This window comes from Pristiophorus japonicus, chromosome 6, assembly GCF_044704955.1.
Source record: "Pristiophorus japonicus isolate sPriJap1 chromosome 6, sPriJap1.hap1, whole genome shotgun sequence".
NCBI classification, from domain to species: Eukaryota; Metazoa; Chordata; class Chondrichthyes; family Pristiophoridae; genus Pristiophorus; species Pristiophorus japonicus.
The window spans coordinates 177868376-177892868 of NC_091982.1; the positions used below are offsets into that span (position 1 = coordinate 177868376).

Here is a 24493-nt window from a genome sequence, read left to right on the forward strand (position 1 = left end):
GCCTGACATCGGTAGTGGGTAAAATGATGGAATCAATTATTAAGGATGTCATAGCAGTGCATTTGGAAAGAGGTAATATGATAGGTCCAAGTCAGCATGGATTTGTGAAAGGGAAATCATGTTTGACAAATCTTCTGGAATTTTTTGAGGATGTTTCCAGTAGAGTGGACAAGGGAGAACCAGTTGATGTGGTATATTTGGACTTTCAGAAGGCTTTCGACAAAGTCCCACACAAGAGATTAATGTGCAAAGTTAAAGCACATGGGATTGGGGGTAGTATGCTAACATGGATTGAGAACTGGTTGTCAGACAGGAAGCAAAGAGTAGGAGTAAATGGGGACTTTTCAGAATGGCAGGCAGTGACTAGTGGGGTACCGCAAGGTTCTGTGCTGGGGCCCCAGCTGTTTACACTGTACATTAATGATTTAGACGAGGGGATTAAATGTAGTATCTCCAAATTTGCGGATGACACTAAGTTGGGTGGCAGTGTGAGCTGCGAGGAGGATGCTATGAGGCTGCAGAGCGACTTGGATAGGTTAGGTGAGTGGGCAAATGCATGGCAGATGAAGTATAATGTGGATAAATGTGAGGTTATCTACTTTGGTGGTAAAAACAGAGAGACAGACTATTATCTGAATGGTGACAGATTAGGAAAAGGGGAGGTGCAAATGCTTGCTATTGAGGGAGTGCAGCGAAGGTTCACCAGACTGATTCCCGGGATGGCGGGACTGACCTATCAAGAAAGACTGGATCAACTGGGCTTGTATTCACTGGAGTTCAGAAGAATGAGAGGGGACCTCATAGAAACGTTTAAAATTCTGACGGGGTTAGACAGGTTAGATGCAGGAAGAATGTTCCCAATGTTGGGGAAGTCCAGAACCAGGGGACACAGTCTAAGGATAAGGGGGAAGCCATTTAGGATCGAGATGAGGAGGAATTTCTTCACCCAGAGAGTGGTGAACCTGTGGAATTCTCTACCACAGAAAGTTGTTGAGGCCAATTCACTAAATATATTCAAAAGTGAGTTAGATGAAGTCCTTACTACTAGGAGAATCAAGGGGTATGGTGGGAAAGCAGGAATGGGGTACTGAAGTTGCATGTTCAGCCATGAACTCATTGAATGGCAGTGCAGGCTAGAAGGGCCGAATGGCCTACTCCTGCACCTATTTTCTATGTTTCTATGTCAGAGATCCCTGGATGACGAAAGAAAGAGCAAGGTGAAGCAGAAAAAGAGCACGTATGACAGATGTCAGATCAAGAATACATCTGAGAATCAGGCTAAATATAGAAAGTTCAGAGAAGTGAAAGAGAAAATAAGAGGGGCAAAGAGAGGGTATGAGAATATAATGGCAGCTAACTGAAAAGGAAATGCAAAATTCTTCTATAGGCATGTAAATAGTAAATAGGTAGTCAGAGGAGGGGTGGGGCCGATTAGGGACCGAAAAGGAGACCTACGCATGGAGGCAGAGGGTAGGGCTGAGGTACTAAATGAGTACTTTGCATCTGTCTTCACCAAGGAAGATGCTGCCATAGACTTAGTGAAGGAGGAGGTACTAGAAGGGATAAAAATTGATGAAGAGCAGGTACTAAAAAGGCTGGCTGCACTTAAAATAGATAAATCACCAGGACCAGATGGGATGCATCCTAGAATGCTGGGGGAAGTGAAGGAAGAAATTGCAGGGCTATCTTCTAATCTTCCTTAGAAATGGGGATAATGCCAGAGGACTGGAGAATTGCAAATGTTACACTCCTGTTCAAAAAAGGGTGTAAAGATAAACCTAGCAACTATAGGCCAGTCAGTTTGTGGGGAACCTTTTAGAAAAATTGTCACTTGGACAAGTGTGGATTAATTAAGAAAAGCCAGCACAGATTTGTTAAAGGCAAATCGTGTTTAACCAACTTGATCGAGTTTTTTGATGAGGTAACAGAGAGGGTTGATGAGGATAATGCAGTTGACATGGTGTATATGGATTTCCAAAAGGTGTTCGACAAAGTGCCACATAATAGGCTTGCCAGCAAAGTTGAAGTTCATGGAATAAAAAGGACAGTGGCAGCATGAATACAAAATTGGCTAAGTGACAGGAGTGGTGAACGGTTGTTTTTCGGACTGGAGGAAGGTATACAATGGTGCTCCCCAGGGGTCGGTTCTCGGAACGTTGCTTTTCTTGATATATATTAATGACTTGGATGTGGCTCTACAGGGCACAATTTAAAAATTTGCAGATGACACAAAACTTGGAAGTACAGTGAACAGTGAGGATAGCGATAGTCTTCAAAGGGACATAGACAGGCTGATGGAATGGGCAGACACGTAGCAGATGAAATTTAACAGAGAAGTGTGAAGTGATACATTTTGGTAAAATGAGGAGAGCAAATATAAATTAAAGGGTACAATCCCAAAGGTGGTTCGTGAACAGAGAGCTAGGGGTATATGTTCATAAATCATTAAAGTTGGCAAGGCAGGTTGAGAAAGCAGTTAAAAAAAGCATACAGGATCCTGGGCTTCATGAATAGAGGCACAGAGTACAAACATGTGTAAATTATGAAGAACCTGTATAAAACACAGGTTCAGCCTCAACTGGAGTTGTGTGTCCAATTCTGGGCATCGTACTTTAGGAAGGATGTGAAGGCCTTAGAGAGGGTGCAGAAAAGATTTATGAGAATGATTCCAGGGATGAGGGGCTTTAGTTACATGGATAGACTGGAGAAGCTGGGGTTGTTCTCCTTAGAGCAGAGAAGATTAAAAAGAGATTTGATAGAGGTGTTCAAAATCATGAGGGGTCTGGACAGAGTAGCGAGAGAAACTGTTCCCATTGACAGAAGGGTCGATAACCAGAGGACATAGATTTAAGGTGATTGGCAAGATAACCAAAGGTGACCGGAGGAAAAACTTTTTTACGTAGCGAGTGGTTCGGATCTGGAATGCGCTGCCTGAAAGGGTGGTGCAGGCAGACTCAATCGTGACTTTCAAAAGGGAGTTGGTTAAGTAACTGAAGGAAAAATATTTGCAGGGCTACGGGAAAAGGGCAGGAGAGTGGGATTAGCTAAAGTGCTCTTGCAGAGAGCCGGCATGGGCTCGATGGGTCAAATGCCCTTCTTCCGTGCTGTAACCATTCTATGATTCTATGTGCTGTAAAATGGAGTATCAATTTAGCTCTATCACGAGGCAGCAAATGACTAGATGTTCCTTTTCTAATCCTGTATTCATTTTTATTTTAAAGATAATTATGCAGCTCGCACGATTTAAACATGCACACATTGGCTGGAATTTTCTGTATTGGCGTGAGCGGTCAACGTATCTGGTCTTGACCCCTTTGTTGCTTCCACCCCGTTGCAGAAATGGACTTTGCGATAATGGGGCCTATTAAGCCCACCCTGCGCATTACCCGGCCCTATTAAATGGTGCGGGTCTGATGAGGTCATCCATGACGCGTTTTCAGTTAGGATATTTAAAGGAGTCATTGCCGCATTGCATTTGAAGGTTCATCTAGCAGTGTCCAGTGCACTGGAGGTTTTCATTGCCCCAAACAGTTGGAAAGATGGTTGCACAGAGGCAGAGGGCTGCACCCAGCCTCTCCAATTACTCTCTCCAGATGCTTGTGGAAGGAATCAGAGCACACAGGGAGGTCCTCTACCCTTCCAGTGGGCGGAAGAGTCCTCCTCATGAGATAAAAAGAGCCGAGCTCCAATTTGCAGAGAGGTCAACAGCAGGGATCGGAATCATTTCCATTATCAGGAAAGATGAGTACAAAGCTACACACCTTCATCCTGCTGTGCCTCTCATCATATCCCCATCACTCTGCCTTTCCAACCCTACTCCTGCACATCCTCACTCACACCAACATACCTTGCACATTCACCCATCCCCCTCTATCTACATTATCACATCCCCATCTTACTAGCCACCCCTCCCACAGCATCATCCGAATGAAATCATATCAGCTAACAACACGCAAAGAGGCCACTTGGCATTGCCACCCCAATCCATCGTAGCCTCCCTCTAAAGAGTAACCCATCCATTCCTTACACTCATTCCATCACCCTCACTCAACCTTCTCTTCTTTCCTTCCTTGCAGGAGAAGAGAGTGCAAAATAAGAGGGACTGAACTGGAGGTGGGCCTTCATTATTTACCACCCTCACAACAGCAGAGGAGGCTGCTCTGGAAGTATCGGGAGTGGCCGAGCAGCTAGAGGTGGGAGATGGATAGAGGAGGACATCTCAGCAACCTGGTGACAGAATTACATATCATACAACTACATGGCATACACTAGTCACTCATATGGGGACCGATGTCAGCCCTGAATGGTCATCATGTGCATAATGGTATCTATACCCATTCTTCAAATGGCATATCTAACTCATCTCTTTACTCTCCCATGGGTCCATCAAGAGGCCCCCAACCCTCCACACTGTCCAGGAGGAAGAACAAGACGGTTTCTCAGAGCCTCCAACTACTGAGGGTGCAGCATCACCAGACACAAGCGCACCCAGCACCAGTGCAGAGACGCAGATCTCGGTGGGTCCCGTGCAAGGTAGAGTAGTGTTGTCACCGGGTCAGTCACAAATGAGCAAGCAAAGATGGTGGAGACAGGGACAGCAGTGGCGACTCCTCGCCAGAGGGTGCATGACGCTCCCAGCTCTACTCAGCTGCATGCAGATGCTGAGCCTCGGGGGTCATCCTGGAGGTGCAGGAAGAAGTGCAGGAGAGTCCGACAGGTTTTGCGAGCACGATGTCTGCAAATGTTCAGAGAATGGAGGAGTCCATCTCCAACATGAGCACCACCGTGTTGTATGCTCTTCCGTGGATAGGATGACCATCTGCATGGAGCACCAAATGCACTACTCACGGGAGCACATGGTCTCGATGGAGAATAGATGGCTATCTATGGAGCACAGATTGTAGAGGCCACAGACCTCCTCAGTGTAGACGTGGGTCCTCATGGCCTCACTGATATGCGACAAGATGCTCGCCAGCTCCTTGCTAGCAGAGAAGTGCGGGTGACCCATGAGAGGGGAGAGGAAAGTGTGGGCTCTTCTCAAAGCGCTCACACTTCTCCCCCATTGCCAACCCCTCAGTCAGAACCCCAGATGGCTTCTCAGATCGCAATGGCCGAGTCTGCCCCTGCACAGTTGCAGGAGGAGCAGACTTTCCGGGGTCCTCGTTGGCTCGAACGCCCAGAGGATGTCTGCCAAAAGTGTCTAAGTAACTGCAGCAGGGAGGTGAGCAGGCTGCCTCTACCTCTGCTGCAGCCACAGTGGTAGCACCTCGTAGAAGCATGCAGAAGAGAAAGATGATACACAAGTAGATTCACAAGTGTAGCCACTTGGGTGTTTTAGTCAATAATAATGGCAAGTTTCCATTAATGTATTGTCAACCATTAAAATCTGTATTTTCACCACTTTCCCATCTTGGACACATTTGTGGAAACCTTTGGAAGTGGCTTAGTGTGTTGCAGTGAATGGTGAGACATAACGGTACCGCCAACAATGGTGGTCAATGTGACAGGAATGGTTATTGTAGGGATCCTTTATGGTGTTGCTGTGGGGTGGCACCGACTTGGCGCAGCATGTGGCAGCCATTTGAGTGTACTCCGTAAAGTTAAGTAAATCTGGACATGAGGAGGCTATGCCCGGCCTCCCAGGCAGCAATGTGCTCGGGTGCTGGTGGGATCTGGCGCACAGGTTCCTCCAGCCGCTGCTCCTCCTTCTTCTGCTCCTCTGAAGAGGTTGGGCGCTCAGTGCCTTGCTCCTCAGGCAGCACTAATCCTCGCTGCTGCGCTGTGCTGTACAGGGCACAGCAGACCATAACGATTCTGGAGACCCTGGCTGGTGGGTACTGAAGGGCTCCTCCCAATCGGTCAAGGCATCTGAAGCGTATTTTGAGCATGCATATGGTCTGCTCTATGACACGTCTGGTGGAAATATGGCATTCATTGTAGCTTTTCTGAGCCTCGGTACTTGGCCTCCTCAAGGGTGTCATGAGCCATGTCTATGTGGATAGCTCTTGCCTCCAAGCAGCCAGCTGGAAAGTCTGTTAGGAGGAGCAAAGAGCTGAGGGAGGGTGGACTGGCAAAGGACTAAAGACTGGCAGCTGCCAGGGAATTTGGCGCACACATGCATGATGATCTTCCTAAGGGTGCAGACATTAAGGGAGTGAAAGTCCTTGAGGTTCACAAAGACTCCTGGGTTATGAGGGGTGCCCTGTGTGCAGTTGATGATGTCTGCACCCAAGGGAAGCCAGCCAGAGTGGCAAAGTGTGTGCCGGGGGGGGGGGGGGGGCGTGCCTGTGTGCGAGGGAGTGCATGTGCGTGACGACAGGTTCCTAACCCGCTGCAACTTTTTTCAAGTTTCCCATCTGACACACCCGCACGGACCCCAGAAAATTCCGCCCATTATGTATACATCAATTTCTGGTGAAGTTACACAATACTTGATAGACCTGCTGATGTAACCATGACCACCATATTGGCTGCCAAAATGCAAGTGGCACTCTAGTAATGAAGTGGATGACAGCAATCAGTAAATGTGCTAAAATTATACGTTTTTTTTTTAGATACACCAAATATTTGTCAATTTTTAAAAAATTGATACAATATTCTTTTTCATGTTGCCATACATTAAAGTACCAACATCAACAGAAAGCCATCCACAATATTCAGATTCAAGTTAAAAAAGAGAAAATCTGTAACTGTCCCTAATTTCTCTTGAAACTTAACAGTAACTAGCCTTATATTTTAAAGTTTTTTTCCCCAGTGGGTTAAGCGTTTAGATATAATACAAGAACCCAAGTTCAAGGTGACCTTTATGCAACATGCTGTCATTGGGCATTGCCACAATATCCTTCTGTTGCTACAGTGACAATTAATAGAACTCTTTACGACATAAAAAAGCCACGTGGGAAAACAGTAATTCAAGAGAAAGTAAAGGCAAAAATTCCAACTGCTTCTAAACAAATGCAATATTGTTGTTAATGAAATTACTGAAATAACACATATTTATCCAATTGTTTATGATCACTAAGCCTTTTATCTCCATTTTTATGCTGGTTTGTGTCAGTTTGTCTGTGGCTCAAGTATTTAGTAGCCAGTTTCCCATTAAATTTCAATATTTTATGTAATACAAGCCTTAGAATATAAATGTTGATCCTTAAACCATAATTAGCAATGTGGACCACACATTTCTAAAACAGTTTTTCAAATTTAGTCATTTTTAATTTGTACTAATTCTGCTTTCCTTTTTCTTCCCCATTCCAACCTAATCTCAACTAGAGGTAGGGGTTGAGTAGTACAGCAATAAATATCCCTGCAAATCATCAAGCTAATCCATTAGCTAACAGCAACTAATGTGTATAGGGCCGAACCCTATACAATGAATGAAATGTCCCAATGTATGTTAAAGGAAGAATGATGAACAGTAAACAGGAGCAGAACAACATTACCATGAAAGCTACTGGATTGCTGTAATAACCCAACTGGTTCACTAATGTCCTTCAGGGAAGGTAACCTGCAAAACCTACTCAGTCTGGTCTACATGTGACTTTTGTTCGCACAATGTGGTTGACTAAAGCCTTCTAAGCAATTAGGGAAGGGAAACAAATGCAGCTTGTCATCACCACCCAAATCCTGATGTATATTTTAAAAAATGTGGAAAGGTGAAGTTAGTGAAGGTAACCAATGTCAAGATCAAAGAAATAAGTTTTGATGAAAGTTTTAAAGTTGGTGACCCACAACTGCTCTGAAAGAGCTGCACAAACACATCTCCCTTTGGACTCCATTTCCTGTAATTATTTCCTTAACAAGTGTGTTTGTGTTCGCACAAGAGATATAAGAGAATAATCAAAGCTTTGTGTGAAAAGGTAGCATATCCATCCTTTGTTGGTTCTCCTTCACTCCAAAGTTCACTCACCTAAAATTGATAAACTCATTCCCTACACAGCCTGGGAGTGTTAATGTCACTCGATAGTGGGCTTAAATCCCAGGACTTGCATACAATCCATAACTTTGATCAAAATTTTGAAAATGTAGAAAAGCAAAAGATCAGCTCTTGAGATTAATATTTTTTTTTAAACCAGTGTTCTTTCTTTACTTTCCCTGTGTTCGCAACCTTGGTGTTGTATTTGACTCCGAGATGAGTTTCCGACCACATATCCCGCCATCACTAAGATGGCCTACTTCCACCTCCGTAACGTCGTCTGACTCCACCCCTTCATCAGGTCATCTACTGCTAAAACCCTCATCCATGCCTTTGTTATCTCTAGGCTTGACTTCTCCAACACAGTCCTTTCCGGCCTCCCACTTTCTACTCTCCATAAACTTAAGCTCATCCAAACTTTTGCTGCCCGTATCCTAGCTCGCACTAAGCCCCATTCATTTCATCCATCATCCCTCTGCTAACTGACCTTCATTGGCTCCTGGATGAGCAACACCTTGATTTTAAAAATCTCATTCTTGTTTTCAAATCCCTCCCCATCTCTGTAGCCTCCTCCAGTCCTACAACCACTCCTCCAATTCTGGCCTCTTGAGCATCCCTGATTTTAATCGCTCCATCACTGAAGACGGTGCCTTCAGCTGCCGAGGCTCTAAGCTCTGGAACTCGCTCTGTAAACCTCTCCACCTCTCTTTCTTCCCTCAAGACGCACCTTAAAAATTACCTCTTTGACCAAGCCCTAATATCTCCTTACTTGGGCCGGTATCAACGTTCCTATGAAGCACCTTGGGACGTTCTACTACTTTAAAGGCACTATATAAATACAAGTTGTTGTCATTGTTATATCTTGTGCCTCCTGAAGGCGGCAACTCATAATGGGGATTAGTTTATCGGAAGCAAGATGTGTCATCTAAGTGGTCATTCTTTATAACTAAGCCCAAGAACTGAATTTTTCCAGGCTGTTCACTGTGGAGAGCATCACAGGTGCTCCCAATCCTGTTCTCACTAAACGTCTATGGACGTGTACCTTCCTGAAGCATCACTAGATAGTAATCTGGCCTCTCATCAAGAGGCATCTAGAGAACATATTAAGAATCACTGATTTAAAATCAAAATGTTACCTTTTCAATAGTTCCAGTCATTGGCGCCACTGCTCCTCCACGGGTTCCAGAGACATCAGTTCCAACCAAATACTTTGGCACAGGGCTATTAACCTGCACAGCCCCTTCCTAAAATAAAGATCAAACATTTGTTACATTCTAAATATGACAATGATAAATTGCATTGCTTGTACCGAAAACAGGAATGAAAACTTACCATTGAAAACAGGTGAATGCTGTTGTCCGTGATAACTAGTTTAGGTTTGGAAACTATCCCGTTGACTGAACACTTCAAGAATGTGGTATCTCCCTCTGTATTCAGTTCTCCAAATACATGGAATACCTGTCCATCAATCTGAGATAGAATCAAAACTTTATATAAATCTAGGCTCTAAAGTTCCTTAGACGGATACACAAACCACAACTACTGAATTATTTAATTAACTGCAAAAACACATTTATCTGGAATACCAAGATTACCAGAGAATGTTCATTCTTTCTTACATTTTGATGGTGAAAGGATAAGCAGAATACATTCGACTGAGGCAAACATAGGGTTACGAGGAGAGTGCAGAACAGTGGAATTCATTTCGGATTGTTGCAAAGAGCCATCACAGATATGATGGGCCAAATAGCCTCCTTCTGTGATGTATGGCTCTTCTGCTGCACCTGACACTGCAAGATTTAGCAGAATTACCCTATCCATCTAAAATCATAAAATGAAGTACAAGAATCATCCTATTTTGTTGCTCAGTCAGTGATTTCTGATTTTGAAAGGAAGGTTAATACATGATTGTCAAATTTAGCAGATAACAGCAGAATAGTTATGTTAGATTCTTACCAGTGTCCTTAATGTAACACTGATTTTCTTCAGGTACACATACGTCATAGATCTTACTCTAGTTACATAGCAAACAATTTTACCGGAAAAAAAAAATCAGAATTCATTCAATTTTAAAATTATTTATTTTAAATTGCATTTGGTACACATGACTAATGAATTATTTGGAAAGGAGATACATTCCTGATTTGCCCAAAACATGATACCAGTTAACTTTCATTGCATGAAGTGGAACATAAGAAATAGGAGCAGGAATAAGCCATTTGGCTCCTTGAGCCTGCTCAGCCAGTCAAGAAGATCATGGCTGATCTGATCTTGCCCTCAACTCCACTTTCCTACCGGTTCCCCATAACCCTAGACTCCCCTGCAGTTCAAAAATATGTCTAGCGCCGCCTTAAATATATTCAATGACCCAGCCTCCACAGCTCTCTGGGGTAGAGAATTCCAAAGATTCCTCCTCATCTCCGACTTAAATGGACGACCTCTTATTCTGAAACTATGTCCCCTTGTTCTAGCTTCTCCCCTTTTTAGATTCCCCCCCACCGCCTCCCCAACCCCACCTAGATTAGTACCAATTCTACAAGAAAATAAAAATGATCAATACAAAAAGAATTAAAGAAAACATTAAACCGCAGAAAATAACTGACTATTTTTTTAAAAATAATTATCATACAACAAACTATAGATACAACATCTTGGGAAACTACTTATGATGTTTCACTGGGTAAATGCACACCTGCTGTGGCACTAAGCTATATAAAGCCAGAAATGATCCTAGGTCCACTCTTTGTTTGCACTGTATTAGCTCACCTCAGTTATGTGTCAGTGGGGATATACAATTGTGTGGATGCCAGATGAGTGCATGTTTGGGTATGGCTCTAATGACAGGACGGAACAGTCTGCCAATGCTCAAAGTCCATGTATACACAAACAATAGCCACGTGGATGTTACCACTAGCCCAGAAACTACACCCCATCATCAGTCACTATCTTCAGTATGGAGGACAAAGGAGAGAAAAGCATAAGATAAGAAATAAAAATACACTCAATTAAAAAAAAATTGGTATGGATAACTGCAAAGAGAAAGATGTATTTGAATCTTCCACAGGTATCTACTATCTATATTTCGGGTTGGATTTTGCGGCGTCGCTCAGCAGCACTGCTGGAAAGTGTGAGGTCATGCAGCTTGGCAGAAAAAAATCAAAGTGCAAGTTATTATTTAAATGGAGAAAGATTGCAAAGTGCCACAGTACAGCGGGACCTGAGGGTACTTGTGCATGAAACACAAAAGGATAGTATGCAGGTACAGCAAGTGATCAGGAAGGCCAATGGTATCTTGGCCTTTATTGCAAAGGCGATGGGAGTATAAAAGCAGGCAAGTCTGACTACAGCTATACAAGGTATTGGTGAGGCCACACCTGGAATACTGCATGCAGTTTTGGTTTCCATATTTAGGAAAGGATATACTTGCTTTGGAGGCAGATCAGAGAAGGTTCATTAGGTTGATTCCAGGGATGAGGGGGTTGACTTACGAGGAAAGGTTGAGTAGGTTGGGTCTCTACTCATTGGAATTCAAAAGAATGAGAGGTGATCGTATCGAAACGCGTAAGATTATGAGGGGGCTCGACAAGGTGGATGCATAGAGGATGTTTCCACTGATGGGGGAGACTAGAACTAGAGGGCACGATCTTAGAATAAGGGGACCGCCCATTTAAAACAGATGAGGAGAAATTTCTTCTCTCAGAGGGTTGTAAATCTGTGGAATTCGCTGCCTCAGAGAGCTGTGGAAGCTGGGACATTGAATAAATTTAAGACAGAAATAGAGTTTCTTAAACGATAGGGGATAAGGGGTTATGGGGAGCGGACGGGTAAGTGGAGCGGAGTCCATGATCAGATCAGCCATGATCTTATTGAATGGCGGAGCAGGCTCGAGGGGCCGTATGGCCTACTCCTGTTTCTATTTCGTGTGTTCTTATACACAAGAAGGACAAATTCTGTGCCTAGCTTGATATATAAAAAAATAAATTCTGATTATAAGCTTACCTGAACACTATATGTCCCACCATAGTTATATGTAACATCAATATTCACCTCTTTTTTTGGGGAGGGGGGAAAAGAGGGAAGAAACAAACATAAGTATTATACACCGCAGTGTTAATAAAACTTAAAATGACATGTTTTGAACCAATATACATGAAGGCAGTGATTTATTTTCTAGTAAAGTACTCCATTTCTAGATTCTGTTATGTGGTGCTTTCCTGTTTGCAGTAGGACGTTTTGATTATGACTGTTGAGCTGTGCACTGCATCATCTTCCTGAAGATTGTGCTGTCGCCTGCTGTGAACAGCAAGAGGCTTTTCAAACCAGGTCTTTGTATAATGGAATAATTTAAGTTATTTAAGCAGCTGGTGATGATTCTGTCATTCACACCCCATCTCGACTCATCTTGTGGGCTAGGGGGTGGAGAGGTCTCCTGCACCCCGTTGGGAGCTTCGGGTCGGGTTTTGCTCAGCAGCACCGCCGGGAAGAGCCACGCCAGATGTGCAACGCCTCTCGTTGCGACACTTAACCAACCCATATGCCCTGAAGCACGCCTCGTGATGCCCGCCAGGTAAACCAGAGCAGTCCAGCCCTGCTGGCAGCAGTGAGGTAGGTAAAGTGCAGAAAAGGTAAGTGCGAGTGTTTATTGTTTTATTTATTTTTTGCGATTTGTGTTGTGGTGGCGTAGGCAATGTTTTTGTGGGTTTTTTTTCCCCTCTCCCGCCCCCACACCCCGCCCCCAAGGCTTCTCTCGGAGCGCTCCCGGCCTGGCACTTTAGTTGCAAAATGTTGTACAACGCCTCCCCCCTTCGTGCTGCGCCTGGCGCATGGCCCAGATGGTGAAAATTTCTTGAGAGCGCAATCTATTCCCGGCTGATAACTTTCCCGCCCCAACTCAGTTTTTGCCCCGAAAATAGAAAAAACAAAAATCCAGCCCTTTCGTTTCTTAACTTGTTCCATTACCATCTCATTTTGCCCATCATCCCTTTTGTCTCTTAAATCTCTTCTGCCTTCCACCCTGTCACAAACCTTCCCTTATGTGCTTTCCTCCCTCCCCCTTTCACTGCTCCTGCACTTCCTTTAGAATCTGCTACATCTCAAACTTGTCTAGTCCTGATGAAGGGTCACAGACCTTAAACTGTGGCTAAAATTCCGGTTGGAGGCTTCCTTCGGACAAACGCCTCTGACCTGAAATTTTTTTGCGAAAGTACCTGGTGGTCCTGGAAGCGCCTTCGATTCTGGTTAGAGGCTTTCATTCAACGTGCAACGTACGGGAAGTCCAGCGCACGAAAAAGCTGAAGTCACATAGGCCGAGACCAACCACCAATCACTGCAGTATTATCAATGATAATAATGGGTACTCCGTTTTTATATTCAACAGATCATCATCCGCCATCCCCAACATGGTCCCACCACCAAAGACATCTTCCCCTCGCCTCTCTTCTCTGCATTCCAAAGTGACAGTACCCTTCATGAAACCCTGGTCCACTCCTCTATCACCCCCAACACTCAATCCCCTTCCCATGCAAACGCAGGAGATGCAACATCTTCCCTTTTACCTCCTCCCTTCCCACCGTCGAGGGCCCTAAACACTCCTTTCAGATGAAACAGCGATTTACTTGTACTTCTTTAAATTACTATATTGTATTCGCTGCTCATGATGTGATCTCCTCTACATTGGGGAGACCAAATGCAGATTAGATAATCACTTTGTGGAACACCTCCGTTCAGTCCACAAGTGTGACGCCGAGCTTCCGATTGCCTTTCATTTTAATTCTTTGCCCCACTCCCACTCTGACCTCGGCCTCTTACATTAAGCGTCATTGGAACAGTGTAAGCTAGACGAACAGCACCTCATCTTTCTATTAGGCACTTTACAGCCTTCCGGACTCAACTCGGAGTTCAACAATTTCAGATTATAACCAATGGCCACATTTTTCGGACAGCAGCTGTGGCTGATGATCCCGCTGGTCCTATTTACACCTCCTCTTGACCCATCTTTTGTTTCTTTACATGTTCCATTACATCTCCTTTTGTTGTGCACCATCATCCATTTTGTCATTTAATCTCTCTTGCCTCCCACCCTATCACAGACCTTCCCTTGTTTGCAGTGCAACAAATGTTCACTAGATTGCTTCATGGGATGAGAGGGTTATCCTATGAGGAGAGATTGAGTAGAATGGATCTATATGCTCTGGAGTTTAAAAAGAATGAAAGGTGATCGAATTGACAAGGTAGATGTTGAGAGGTTGTTTCCCTGGCTGCGGAGTCTAAAACTCATTGGAATCATTGGAAAAGGGCTGTGGATGCGGAATTGTTCAGCAGATTCAAGGCTGTGATAGTTAGATTTTTGGACCCTATGGGACTCGAGATATGGAGATTGGGCAGGAAAGTGGAGTTGAGGTCAAAAATCAGCCATGATCTTATTGAATGGCAGAGCAGACTCGAGTAGTTACTGAATGGCAGAGCAGACTCGAGGAGTTACTGAATGGTGGAGCAGACTCATAGAAACATAGAAAATAGGTGCAGGAGTAGGCCATTCGGCCCTTCTAGACTGCACCGCCATTCAATGAGTTCATGGCTGAACATGCAACTTCAGTACCCCATTCCTGCTTTCTCGCCATACCCCTTGATCCCCCTAGTAAGGACTTCATCTAACTCCCTTTTGAATATATTTAGTGAATTGGCCTCAACAACTTTCTGTGGTAGAGAATTCCACAGGTTCACCACTCTCTGGGTGAAGAAGTTTCTCCTCATCTCGGTCCTAAATGGCTTACCCCTTATCCTTAGACTGTGACCCCTGGTTGTGGACTTCCCCAACATTGGGAACATTCTTCCTGCATCTAACCTGTCTAAATCCGTCAGAATTTTAAACGTTTCTATGAGGTCCCCTCTCATTCTTCTGAACTCCAGTGAATACAAGCTCAGTTGATCCAGTCTTTCTTGATAGGTCAGTCCCATCATCCCGGGAATCAGTCTGGTGAACCTTCGCTGCACTCCCTCAATAGCAAGAATGTCCTTCCTCAAGTTAGGAGACCAAAACTGTACACAATACTCCAGGTGTGGCCTCACCAAGGCCCTGTACAACTGTAGCAACACTTCCCTGTCCCTGTACTCAAATCCCCTTGCTATGAAGGCCAACATGCCATTTGCTTTCTTAACCGCCTGCTGTACCTGCATGCCAACCTTCAATGACTGATGTACCATGACACCCAGGTCTCGTTGCAACTCCCCTTTTCCTAATCTGTCACCATTCAGATAATGGTCTGTCTCTCTGTTTTCACCACTAAAGTGGATAACCTCACATTTATCCACATTATACTTCATCTGCCATGCATTTGCCCACTCACCTAACCTATCCAAGTCACTCTGCAGCCTCATAGCATCCTCCTCGCAGCTCACACTGCCACCCAACTTAGTGTCATCCGCAAATTTGGAGATACTACATTTAATCCCCTCGTCTAAATCATTAATGTACAGTGTAAACAGCTGGGGCCCCAGCACAGAACCTTGCGGTACCCCACTAGTCACTGCCTGCCATTCTGAAAAGTACCCATTTACTCCTACTCTTTGCTTCCTGTCTGACAACCAGTTCTCAATCCATGTCAGCACACTACCCCCAATCCCATGTGTTTTAACTTTGCACATTAATCTCTTGTGTGGGACCTTGTCCAAAGCCTTCTGAAAGTCCAAATATACAACATCAACTGGTTCTCCCTTGTCCACTCTACTGTAAACATCCTCAAAAAATTCCAGAAGATTTGTCAAGCATGATTTCCCTTTCACAAATCCATGCTGACTTGGACCTATCATGTCACCTCTTTCCAAATGCACTGCTATGACATCCTTAATAATTGATTCCATCATTTTACCCACTACTGAGGTCAGGCTGACCGGTCCATAATTCTCTGTTTTCTCTCTCCCTCCTTTTTTAAAAAGTGGGGTTACATTGGCTACCCTCCACTCCATAGGAACTGATCCAGAGTCAATGGAATGTTGGAAAATGACCGTCAATGCATCCGCTATTTCCAAGGCCACCTCCTTAAGTACTCTGGGATGCAGTCCATCAGGCCCTGGGGATTTATCGACCTTCAATCCCATCAATTTCCCCAACACAATTTCCCGACTAATAAGGATTTCCCTCAGTTCCTCCTCCTTACTAGACTCTCTGACCCCTTTTATATCCGGAAGGTTGTTTGTGTCTGCCTTAGTGAATACCGAACCAAAGTAATTGTTCAATTGGTCTGCCATTTCTTTGTTCCCCGTTATGACTTTCCCTGATTCTGACTGCAGTGGACCTACGTTTGTCTTTACTAATCTTTTTCTCTTTACATATCTATAGAAACTTTTGCAATCCGTCTTAATGTTCCCTGCAAGCTTCTTCTCGTACTTCATTTTCCCTGCCCTAATCAAACCCTTTGTCCTCCTCTGCTGAGTTCTAAATTTCTCCCAGTCCCCGGGTTCGCTGCTATTTCTGGCCAATTTGTATGCCACTTCCTTGGCTTTAATACTATCCCTGATTTCCCTTGATAGCCACGGTTGAGCCACCTTCCCTTTTTTATTTTTACGCCAGACAGGAATGTACAATTGTTGTAGTTCATCCATGCGGTCTCTAAATGTCTGCCATTGCCCATCCACAGTTAACCCCTTCAGTATCATTTGCCAATGTATCCAAGCCAATTCACGCCTCATACCTTCAAAGTTACCCTTCTTTAAGTTCTGGACCATGGTCTCCGAATTAACTGTTTCATTCTCCATCCTAATGCAGAATTCCACCATATTATGGTCACTCTTCCCCAAGGGGCCTCGCACAACGAGATTGCTAATTAATCCTCTCTCATTACACAACACCTAGTCTAAGATGGCCTCCCCCCTAGTTGGTTCCTTGACATATTGGTCTGGAAAACCATCCCTTATGCACTCCAGGAAATCCTCCTCCACCGTATTGCTTCCAGTTTGGCTAGCCCAATCTATGTGCATATTAAAGTCACCCATTATAACTGCTGCACCTTTATTGCATGCACCCCTAATTTCACGTTTGATGCCCTCCCCAACATCACTACTACTGTTTGGAGGTCTGTACACAACTCCCACTAACATTTTTTGCCCTTTGGTGTTCTGCAGCTCTACCCATATACATTCCACATCATCCAAGCTAATGTCCTCCCTAACTAATGCATTAATCTCCTCTTTAACCAGTAATGCTACCCCACCTCCTTTTCCTTTTATTCTATCCTTCCTGAATGTTGAATACCCCTGGATGTTGAGTTTCCAGCCCTGATCATCCTGGAGCCACGTCTCCATAATCCCAATCACATCATATTTGTTAACATCTATTTGCAGAGTTAATTCATCCACCTTATTACGGATACTCCTTGCATTAAGACACAAAGCCTTCAGGCTTGTTTTTTTTAACACCCTTTGTCCTTTTACAATTTTGCTGTACAGTGGCCCTTTTTGTTCTTTGCCTTGGGTTTCTCTGTCCTCCACTTTTCCTCATCTCCTTTCTGTCTTTTGCTTTTGTCTCCTTTTTGTTTCCCTCTGTCTCCCTGCATTGGTTCCCATCCCCCTGCCATATTAGTTTAACTCCTCCCCAACAGCACTAGCAAACACTCCCCCTAGGACATTGGTTCCGGTCCTGCCCAGGTGCAGACCGTCCGGTTTGTACTGGTCCCACCTCCCCCAGAACCGGTTCCAATGCCCCAGGAATTTGAATCCCTCCCTGCTGCACCACTGCTCAAGCCACGTATTCATCTGCGCTATACTGCGATTCCTACTCTGACTAGCACGTGGCACTGGTAGCAATCCCGAGATTACTACTTTTGAGGTCCTACTTTTTAAATTTAGCTCCTAGTTCCTTAAATTCATTTCGTAGGACCTCATCCCTTTTTTTTTTAACCTATGTCGTTGGTACCAACGTGCACGACAACTGGCTGTTCTCCCTCCCTTTTTAGAATATCCTGCACCCGCTCCGAGACATCCTTGACCCTTGCATCAGAGAGGCAACATACCATCCTGGAGTCTCGGTTGCGGCCACAGAAACGCCTATCTATTCCCCTCACAATTGAATCTCCTATCACTATCGCTCTCCCACTCTTTTTCCTGCTCTCCTGTGCAACAGAGCCAGCCACGGTGCCATGAACTTGGCTGCTGCTGCCCTCCCCTGATGAGTCATCCCCCTCAACAGCACTCAAAGCAGTGTATCTGTTTTGCAGGGGGATGACCACAGGGGACCCCTGCACTACCTTCCTTGCACTACTCTTCCTGCTGGTCTTCCATTCCCTAGCTGGCTGTGGACCCTTCTCCTGCGGTAAGACCAACTCGCTACACGTGCTACTCACGTCGTTCTCAGATGCTCCAGAGTGAATCCACCCTCAGCTCCAATTCCGCAACGCAGTCCGTCAGGAGCTGGAGGCGGATACACTTCCCGCACACGTAATCGTCAGGGACACCGGAAGCGTCCCAGAGTTCCCACATGGGACAGGAGGAGCATATCACATGACCGAGCTCCCCTGCCATGACTTAACCCTTAGATACACTTAAATTGGCAACAACAATGTTAAAAGTTACTGACTGTTATAGAAGAGAAAAAAGAAAAACTTCTCACCAATCCAGCCAATCACTTACCCCCTTGGCTGTGACGTCACCTTTCTGTTTCTTTCTACTTCTTTTTTGCCTTCTCCCTGTAGCTGCCTCTCGCCGACCCCGGACTCGCGCTGCTCCGAGCTCCCGCCTCCTCGACTGACTGCTCGAACTGCTCGACTCCCGCTGGCCTTTATAGGCCACTCGCCGACCCCGGACTCGTGCTGCTCCGAGCTCCCGCCTCCTCGACTGACTGCTCGAACTGCTCGACTCCCGCTGGCCTTTATAGGCCTCTTGCCGACCCCGGACTCGCGCTGCTCCGAGCTCCCGCCTCCTCGATTGACTGCTTGAACTGCTCAACTTCCGCTGGTCTTTATAGGCCTTTCGCCGACCCCGGACTCGCGCTGCTCCGAGCCCCCGCCTCCTCGACTGACTGACTCGAGGGGCCATATGCCCTACTCCTGCTCCTAATTCTTATGCTCTTTCCTCCCCTCCCCCCTTTGCCTTCCCTCTGTAGTTGCTTAAAATCAGTTATGTCTCGAACCTGCTCCCGTTCTGATGAAAGGTCATTAATCTGAAACCTTAACTCGGTTTCTCTCTCCACAGATGCTGCCTGCCCTGCTGAGTATTTCCAGCATTTTCTGTTTTTCTGTCTTGTAGTCATATATCTTACATTTTGTAAATAGTTGCTGGGTGCTTTGTATGTTGTCCTAATGTGTGCCTTCCTTTGCTGTTGTGTGTAGCATTCCAGCTATTAGGGAAAAAGCAAACTAAATACCTGTACTAGCACATTACATTACTTTGCAGTGCCATGCATTCAAAATGGAGTACAGTTGTGCGCATCAGTTTTTTGTTGGCTGTGGTACACATGCACCTAGTTAATCTTTTGCAAATAGTCACTAAATCAGGTTAACAATTATTTCTTCTAAATGTGGTGCTGTAACTTTCCTTATTTCAATTGTTATTTTCTGCTGTGAATTTTACAATTATGGATTCTATTATGGATGGGCAGTGATTCAATTTAAAAAGTCTATCTTATGAATGAGAAAGGTTTGTAGTTTATTCCATTAAAGCCATTGAAGATAGCTTTTCTTAAAAGAAAAAAAAAGTTGTCTCCAATTCTAAAATGGGCACTGGGAAGAGGGAGGCAGAAGGTTGTAAGCAAATGACTTCAAAACTTCAAAAAAGAAAGAAAGGGTTAGAATAGTCATGGGATAAAATTATAGTTAATATTTTAAAAAATGCATGGGCGAGAATAGGAGAAATGGCTGGGAAAGTGCAGGTAGTGTTTAGTTTTTATAATGTGAAATTGCGTTTTATGTTATTACCTTAGGATTAATTCTATAGCAATAAAGCCATTTCTGATGTTTTATCTTTATTATTGTAAATTACTATTTTATTACTTCTGTTTATGTGCATCACTAGGGAGCAAAATCATTTGAAAATTACCAGCAAAAGCAACAATTCAAGAGCGAAGAGTATGCACCACAGTTGTGCTGGCTAAATAGTACTTACTATTCTGTCCATCAAGCAATACAAGATTTCTGCTGTATAGAATATTTAACCTTCTCCCACTACTGTTTGCAAATGGAGAAAATGGATCTGAAAAATAATTCAGAAAAAATAAGATATATAAGCACATTAGTGCTTTTAGTAAGTTCGTGTATAGGTAGATTACAACGGGTTCTTACCATGTGAAAGTGCTTTGAAAGTGCTGGTCTGAATTCTTTCATGCAGTATTAGAGCAAGTGCTGCCTGACATAGGACCTCTTTATTAGTTACTTCCTTTGCTGGGAACAGTCCATCATAGTGTTGAGGGATAAAGTTTGTGTGCACATTTCCAGCCTCAAATTCAGGATGAGCAGCCAGGTTGAGCAAGAAATCTATGTTGGTGTTTAAGCCTACAATCTGTCATAACACAGAAGCAATCAACATTATATGGACTTCTGTATCCAGAACTTCCAATTTGTCATGCATATATTAATAGGGAAAGGTGAATGACCAAGTTCTCAGATGGAGTTTCTCACTGCATCAAAACTAACAGCAATGATATTTTTGATCCAACAGAACTAGGTTAAGTGAATAAAACAATATTTTTGTAGATCCTACTTCTAGTTTTAAAATATGAATTAAAAAAACAGAAAGGAGAATATAAAAGGACTAATTCCTTAATAACAATGTCAAGTGACATTATTCCAACTTCTAGGTCTGCTCCAAGAAAGACACAAGAAGGTATTGCAACCTCTGTACACATTACATGTTATCATAGCAAGGCCAGCACAAGGTGCATATATTCAGATACAAGGCAACACAAATAGCAAAAACAAAGGAAGACAGTGTTTTGATCTGTACAGTAAAGTATTAATTGGCAAAGCTTAAGGTCATTTTCAACCTATTTGAGTCCATCAAGATTTGCATTCGATGGTTTGTTTGCTTTTATTTCATCATCATCATAGGCGGTCCCTCGAACGAGGATGAATTGCTTCCACAAGAGTTCACAGATGTTTCAATGAAGGACCTGATGTTCCAGCCCTGAACTCCAATTGAGAGGTGGAAGATGTCTGTGCGTGGACTTTTTTTAAACATGTGATGACTGCTCCACATCAGCCACAACACGGGCTCGACAGAGCTAGGCCTTTATCCAGTGGCAAGGGTTGAACCAGGACGACTGAAGACCTGCTCTGCTGCACGGACCTAGTGCGCACACATATCGCAGTGTGGGCTGGTACCAATGGATCCCGCTCACTGGATCCCAGTGGTTTCCAAGCTCTGTGTTTTTATTTATACTTGAGTCAAATGCACGTTCAGTGTTGGTCTGGATCTTTTTCTGTAGCACAATTGAAAATTGAGGGGGTACTGGAGGTGGGGGGGATGCACAGAGCGGAAGAATGTTACAGAAAACTAAAAAGTCTTGAGTTATTCGCTTTGAATATACATACATACACATATAAATAAAAAGATATATCGTTATTTACCCATTTTCTGTTGTTTGTTAAATCCAATAGGCACAAAGGCTCAGTATTGCTAAATTACACTTTTTCATTCTAGAACAAGCAACATAATGGCAAATATAGAATTTCACATTTTGTCTTTTTACCCACTCTATGGGCTCAATTTTGCCCAAACCCGTTTTCTGATGTATTGCCAGAGTTACACCCGTTTTTATAGGCCAGAAATGTGGCAGAAATATTTTGCCAAAGTTTCCCTGATTAATAATTCAAATTTGGTACCTGCTGTCTGCGCTGAAAAAACGATGCTGCACCTTCTGGGCATGCGCAACAAAACAAAAATGACGTTTTTGGCATTATTTCAATGGACGCGCAAACGTAGTACAGCTCCGGGTTGGCAATCGGCCATTTTTAAAGAGCCAATTGTGTAAGAAGGAGTGCTGAAAGAGCATTGGAAAAATCAGATCTGCAGCAATACAAGATGTAACGTGATGCAAGGACCAAGAATTTCTTACAGGATGAAGTGGAGGCACTAGTTACTGTGATTGAGACCAGATGGCAGGAGCTGGACACCAGCAGAGGTCACATAAAAGTTCCACCTAAAGAAATGAAAAAATGCTGGAACCAAGTTGCAGAAGATTACTGCGCAATGGTGACGACCACCACCGCCAACAGGTGCGCACTACCGGAGATGTTAGAAAGAATAAGCTTGGTACCAACCCCAGAAACACTGCGCTCCTTCCTGTGGGCAGGGGTGGTGGAGTCACCAAGAACATGCGCGGCGAGCGGTCTTAGAATAAGGTGGAGGAGAGAGAGGTGCAGCCTTTCTTTGCTGGTGCTGTTATGATGATTATTGTTACTGTTGTTCTCAAATTGAAAGATTTTTATAAGTTATGTAAATTTACAAGTTTAAAAGTTAGTAAGTGATGTTAAAGTTTGTAAGTGATCTTAACTGAAAACTTTAAAGTTTGATACAAGAATAATTTTATTAAAGTTAAGAACTGTTTGTTAAACTTTTGAATAAAATATATTTTACATTAAATCTAAATCATTTTTATTATTTATTCCATTAACAACATAACTTTTGAAGTAAAGAATAATAATTTCCATCATTTGTTCCATTAACACAACACAACATTACAGAACAGGTCCAAACAGTAAACATGGTCCATGTGGAATTGTTGTCGCTGAGCCTTCAGGTGGCAAAGCATTCACGGATGAGCTGCTGGCGTAAGGCTCAAGCAATCGTTAAAGGGGCACAATGGCCCGCCCTCCTCGGCCTTCGTGCTTCGGGTTCAGGTACTTGCATGGCTTCCTCGTCCTCATCATCTGCATCTTCCTCATCATTATCAGTCACTCTCACCGCAGGTGAGTTTTCTCCTACCAGCTGTTGCTGCCTCATGATGGCCAAGTTATACAGCATGCAGCACACATCAATGAACTGACCAACAATCTCAGGGGAGTATAGCAAGTAGCCTCCAGAACGGTCCAGGCATCGGAAACGCTATTTCAAGATACCAACGGTCCTCTCTTATGATGCTGCGCATCGCAATGTGCGACATGTTGTATTCCCAGTCAGCTTCCGTCCGGGTTATGCGTAGGGGAATCATGAGCCAGGTGGCGAGGCCGTACCCCTTGTCTCCCAGTAACCAGCTCTGCCCTTCTGGCTGCTGGCTGAAACATGACAGATATAATGCTCTCGCATAGGATGAACGCATCATGGGTGCTCCCTGGGTATCTTGCATCGACTGACATGATGCGATGCATGTCGTCACACACTAGCTGTACATTAATGGAGTGGAACTCTTTTCTGTTCCTGTACATCTCGGAATCCTCCAAAGGTGCTCGCAAGGCGATGTGGGTACAATCATTGCAGCCCTGTACCTTTGGGAAGCCAGCAATCCTGGAGAAGCCCACAGCCCTGTCACACATTGCTTGGGCGGTCATGGGGAACTTTATGTAGTCATTTCTCCGTGCATATACTGCAGCTGTCACCTGCCGAATGCAGATATGTGTTGCATGTTGAGAGATGGTACACACGTCCCCAGTTGTAGCTTGAAATGATTTGGAGGCATAGAATGAAAGTGCAGCTGTAACCTTTACTTCAACTGACAAAGCAGTCCTCCTGCCGCTTCTAGGTTGCAGGTCTGCTTTCACCAACTCAGATCTCAGTTACAACTTCTTTGCAGGAATGCAACCTTCTGACACAGTCTGCATCACTCAGGTGCAGGTACAAATGCCTGTCTCGATATACCCGACATAGGAAAGACCTCCTGACCAGCACCCTATGGGCTCTGATGTTCCTCATGCGATGATGTTGAATCAATTGTCTCCTATGTTGCACCATCATGCAGAAGGCTCGCACAAGGTATGGTATTGTCAGTATTGCCCCCAGTTATATTTTACCTTTGCAAGAAGCTCAAAATGGCAGGAAGGCAGGCAGAACAGGTTCTTTGTGCTCTTTCCCCAAGGTCTGTATGGATGGACTACACCCAGGTCATGTGATCTCCTCTCTCTCCCCCCTCCCCAACTAACTGCAGTCTTGTGACTTCTCCCCTGCTCCCCCCACCCCTTACCCCAAACTCATTGCAGTCTTGTGCCTAGTGCAGCAGTCTTCTGATCGGCACCTCCCTCCCCGGGCTCAGTGCAAAAGCCTTCCGATCAGCACCTCCCTCCCCAGGCTCAGTGCAGAAGCCTTCCGATCGCCACCTCTTTTTCCCCCCCCCCCCCACTCCTCTACCCCCCACGCTTGTTTTCCAGCTGAGCCCCCCCGTGTCCTGGCGCGGGGCCGATTCTGAAGGCCAATGCTACGACCCCCCCTCCAGCCCTGCTTGATGACGCTCGGTGGTGGCGTATGAGTAACAAAAAAATGAAAACTTCAGAAATCCAAGAAACTTCCATGTACTTCTTTGAAAAGGTAAAAAAAGTTGAACTTTATCATGGATATTTCAAATGTTAGAGACTCCCTCTAAAAACTTCGATGAAAAACAATGGCGTCTTTCAACACCGATTTTTCAATGTGCACTGCTTTCTGTTAACTCGCCAGAAGGTTTTT

At 44.4% G+C, this 24493-nt stretch overlaps 1 protein-coding gene across 1 annotated transcript in view; it reads right to left on the minus strand.

Moving 5' to 3' along the window:
• Positions 1 to 24493, minus strand: part of mccc1 (methylcrotonyl-CoA carboxylase subunit) — a 74069-nt gene that overhangs the window by 20702 nt on the left and 28874 nt on the right. Inside the window, exons 13-17 of the mRNA XM_070883436.1 lie at positions 20182 to 20398; positions 20006 to 20092; positions 11912 to 11961; positions 9245 to 9382; positions 9049 to 9156 (exon numbers count right to left, since the gene is read on the minus strand). Coding sequence (XP_070739537.1) covers positions 9049 to 9156; positions 9245 to 9382; positions 11912 to 11961; positions 20006 to 20092; positions 20182 to 20398 — 600 coding nt within the window. The remainder of the gene's footprint in view (positions 1 to 9048; positions 9157 to 9244; positions 9383 to 11911; positions 11962 to 20005; positions 20093 to 20181; positions 20399 to 24493) is intronic.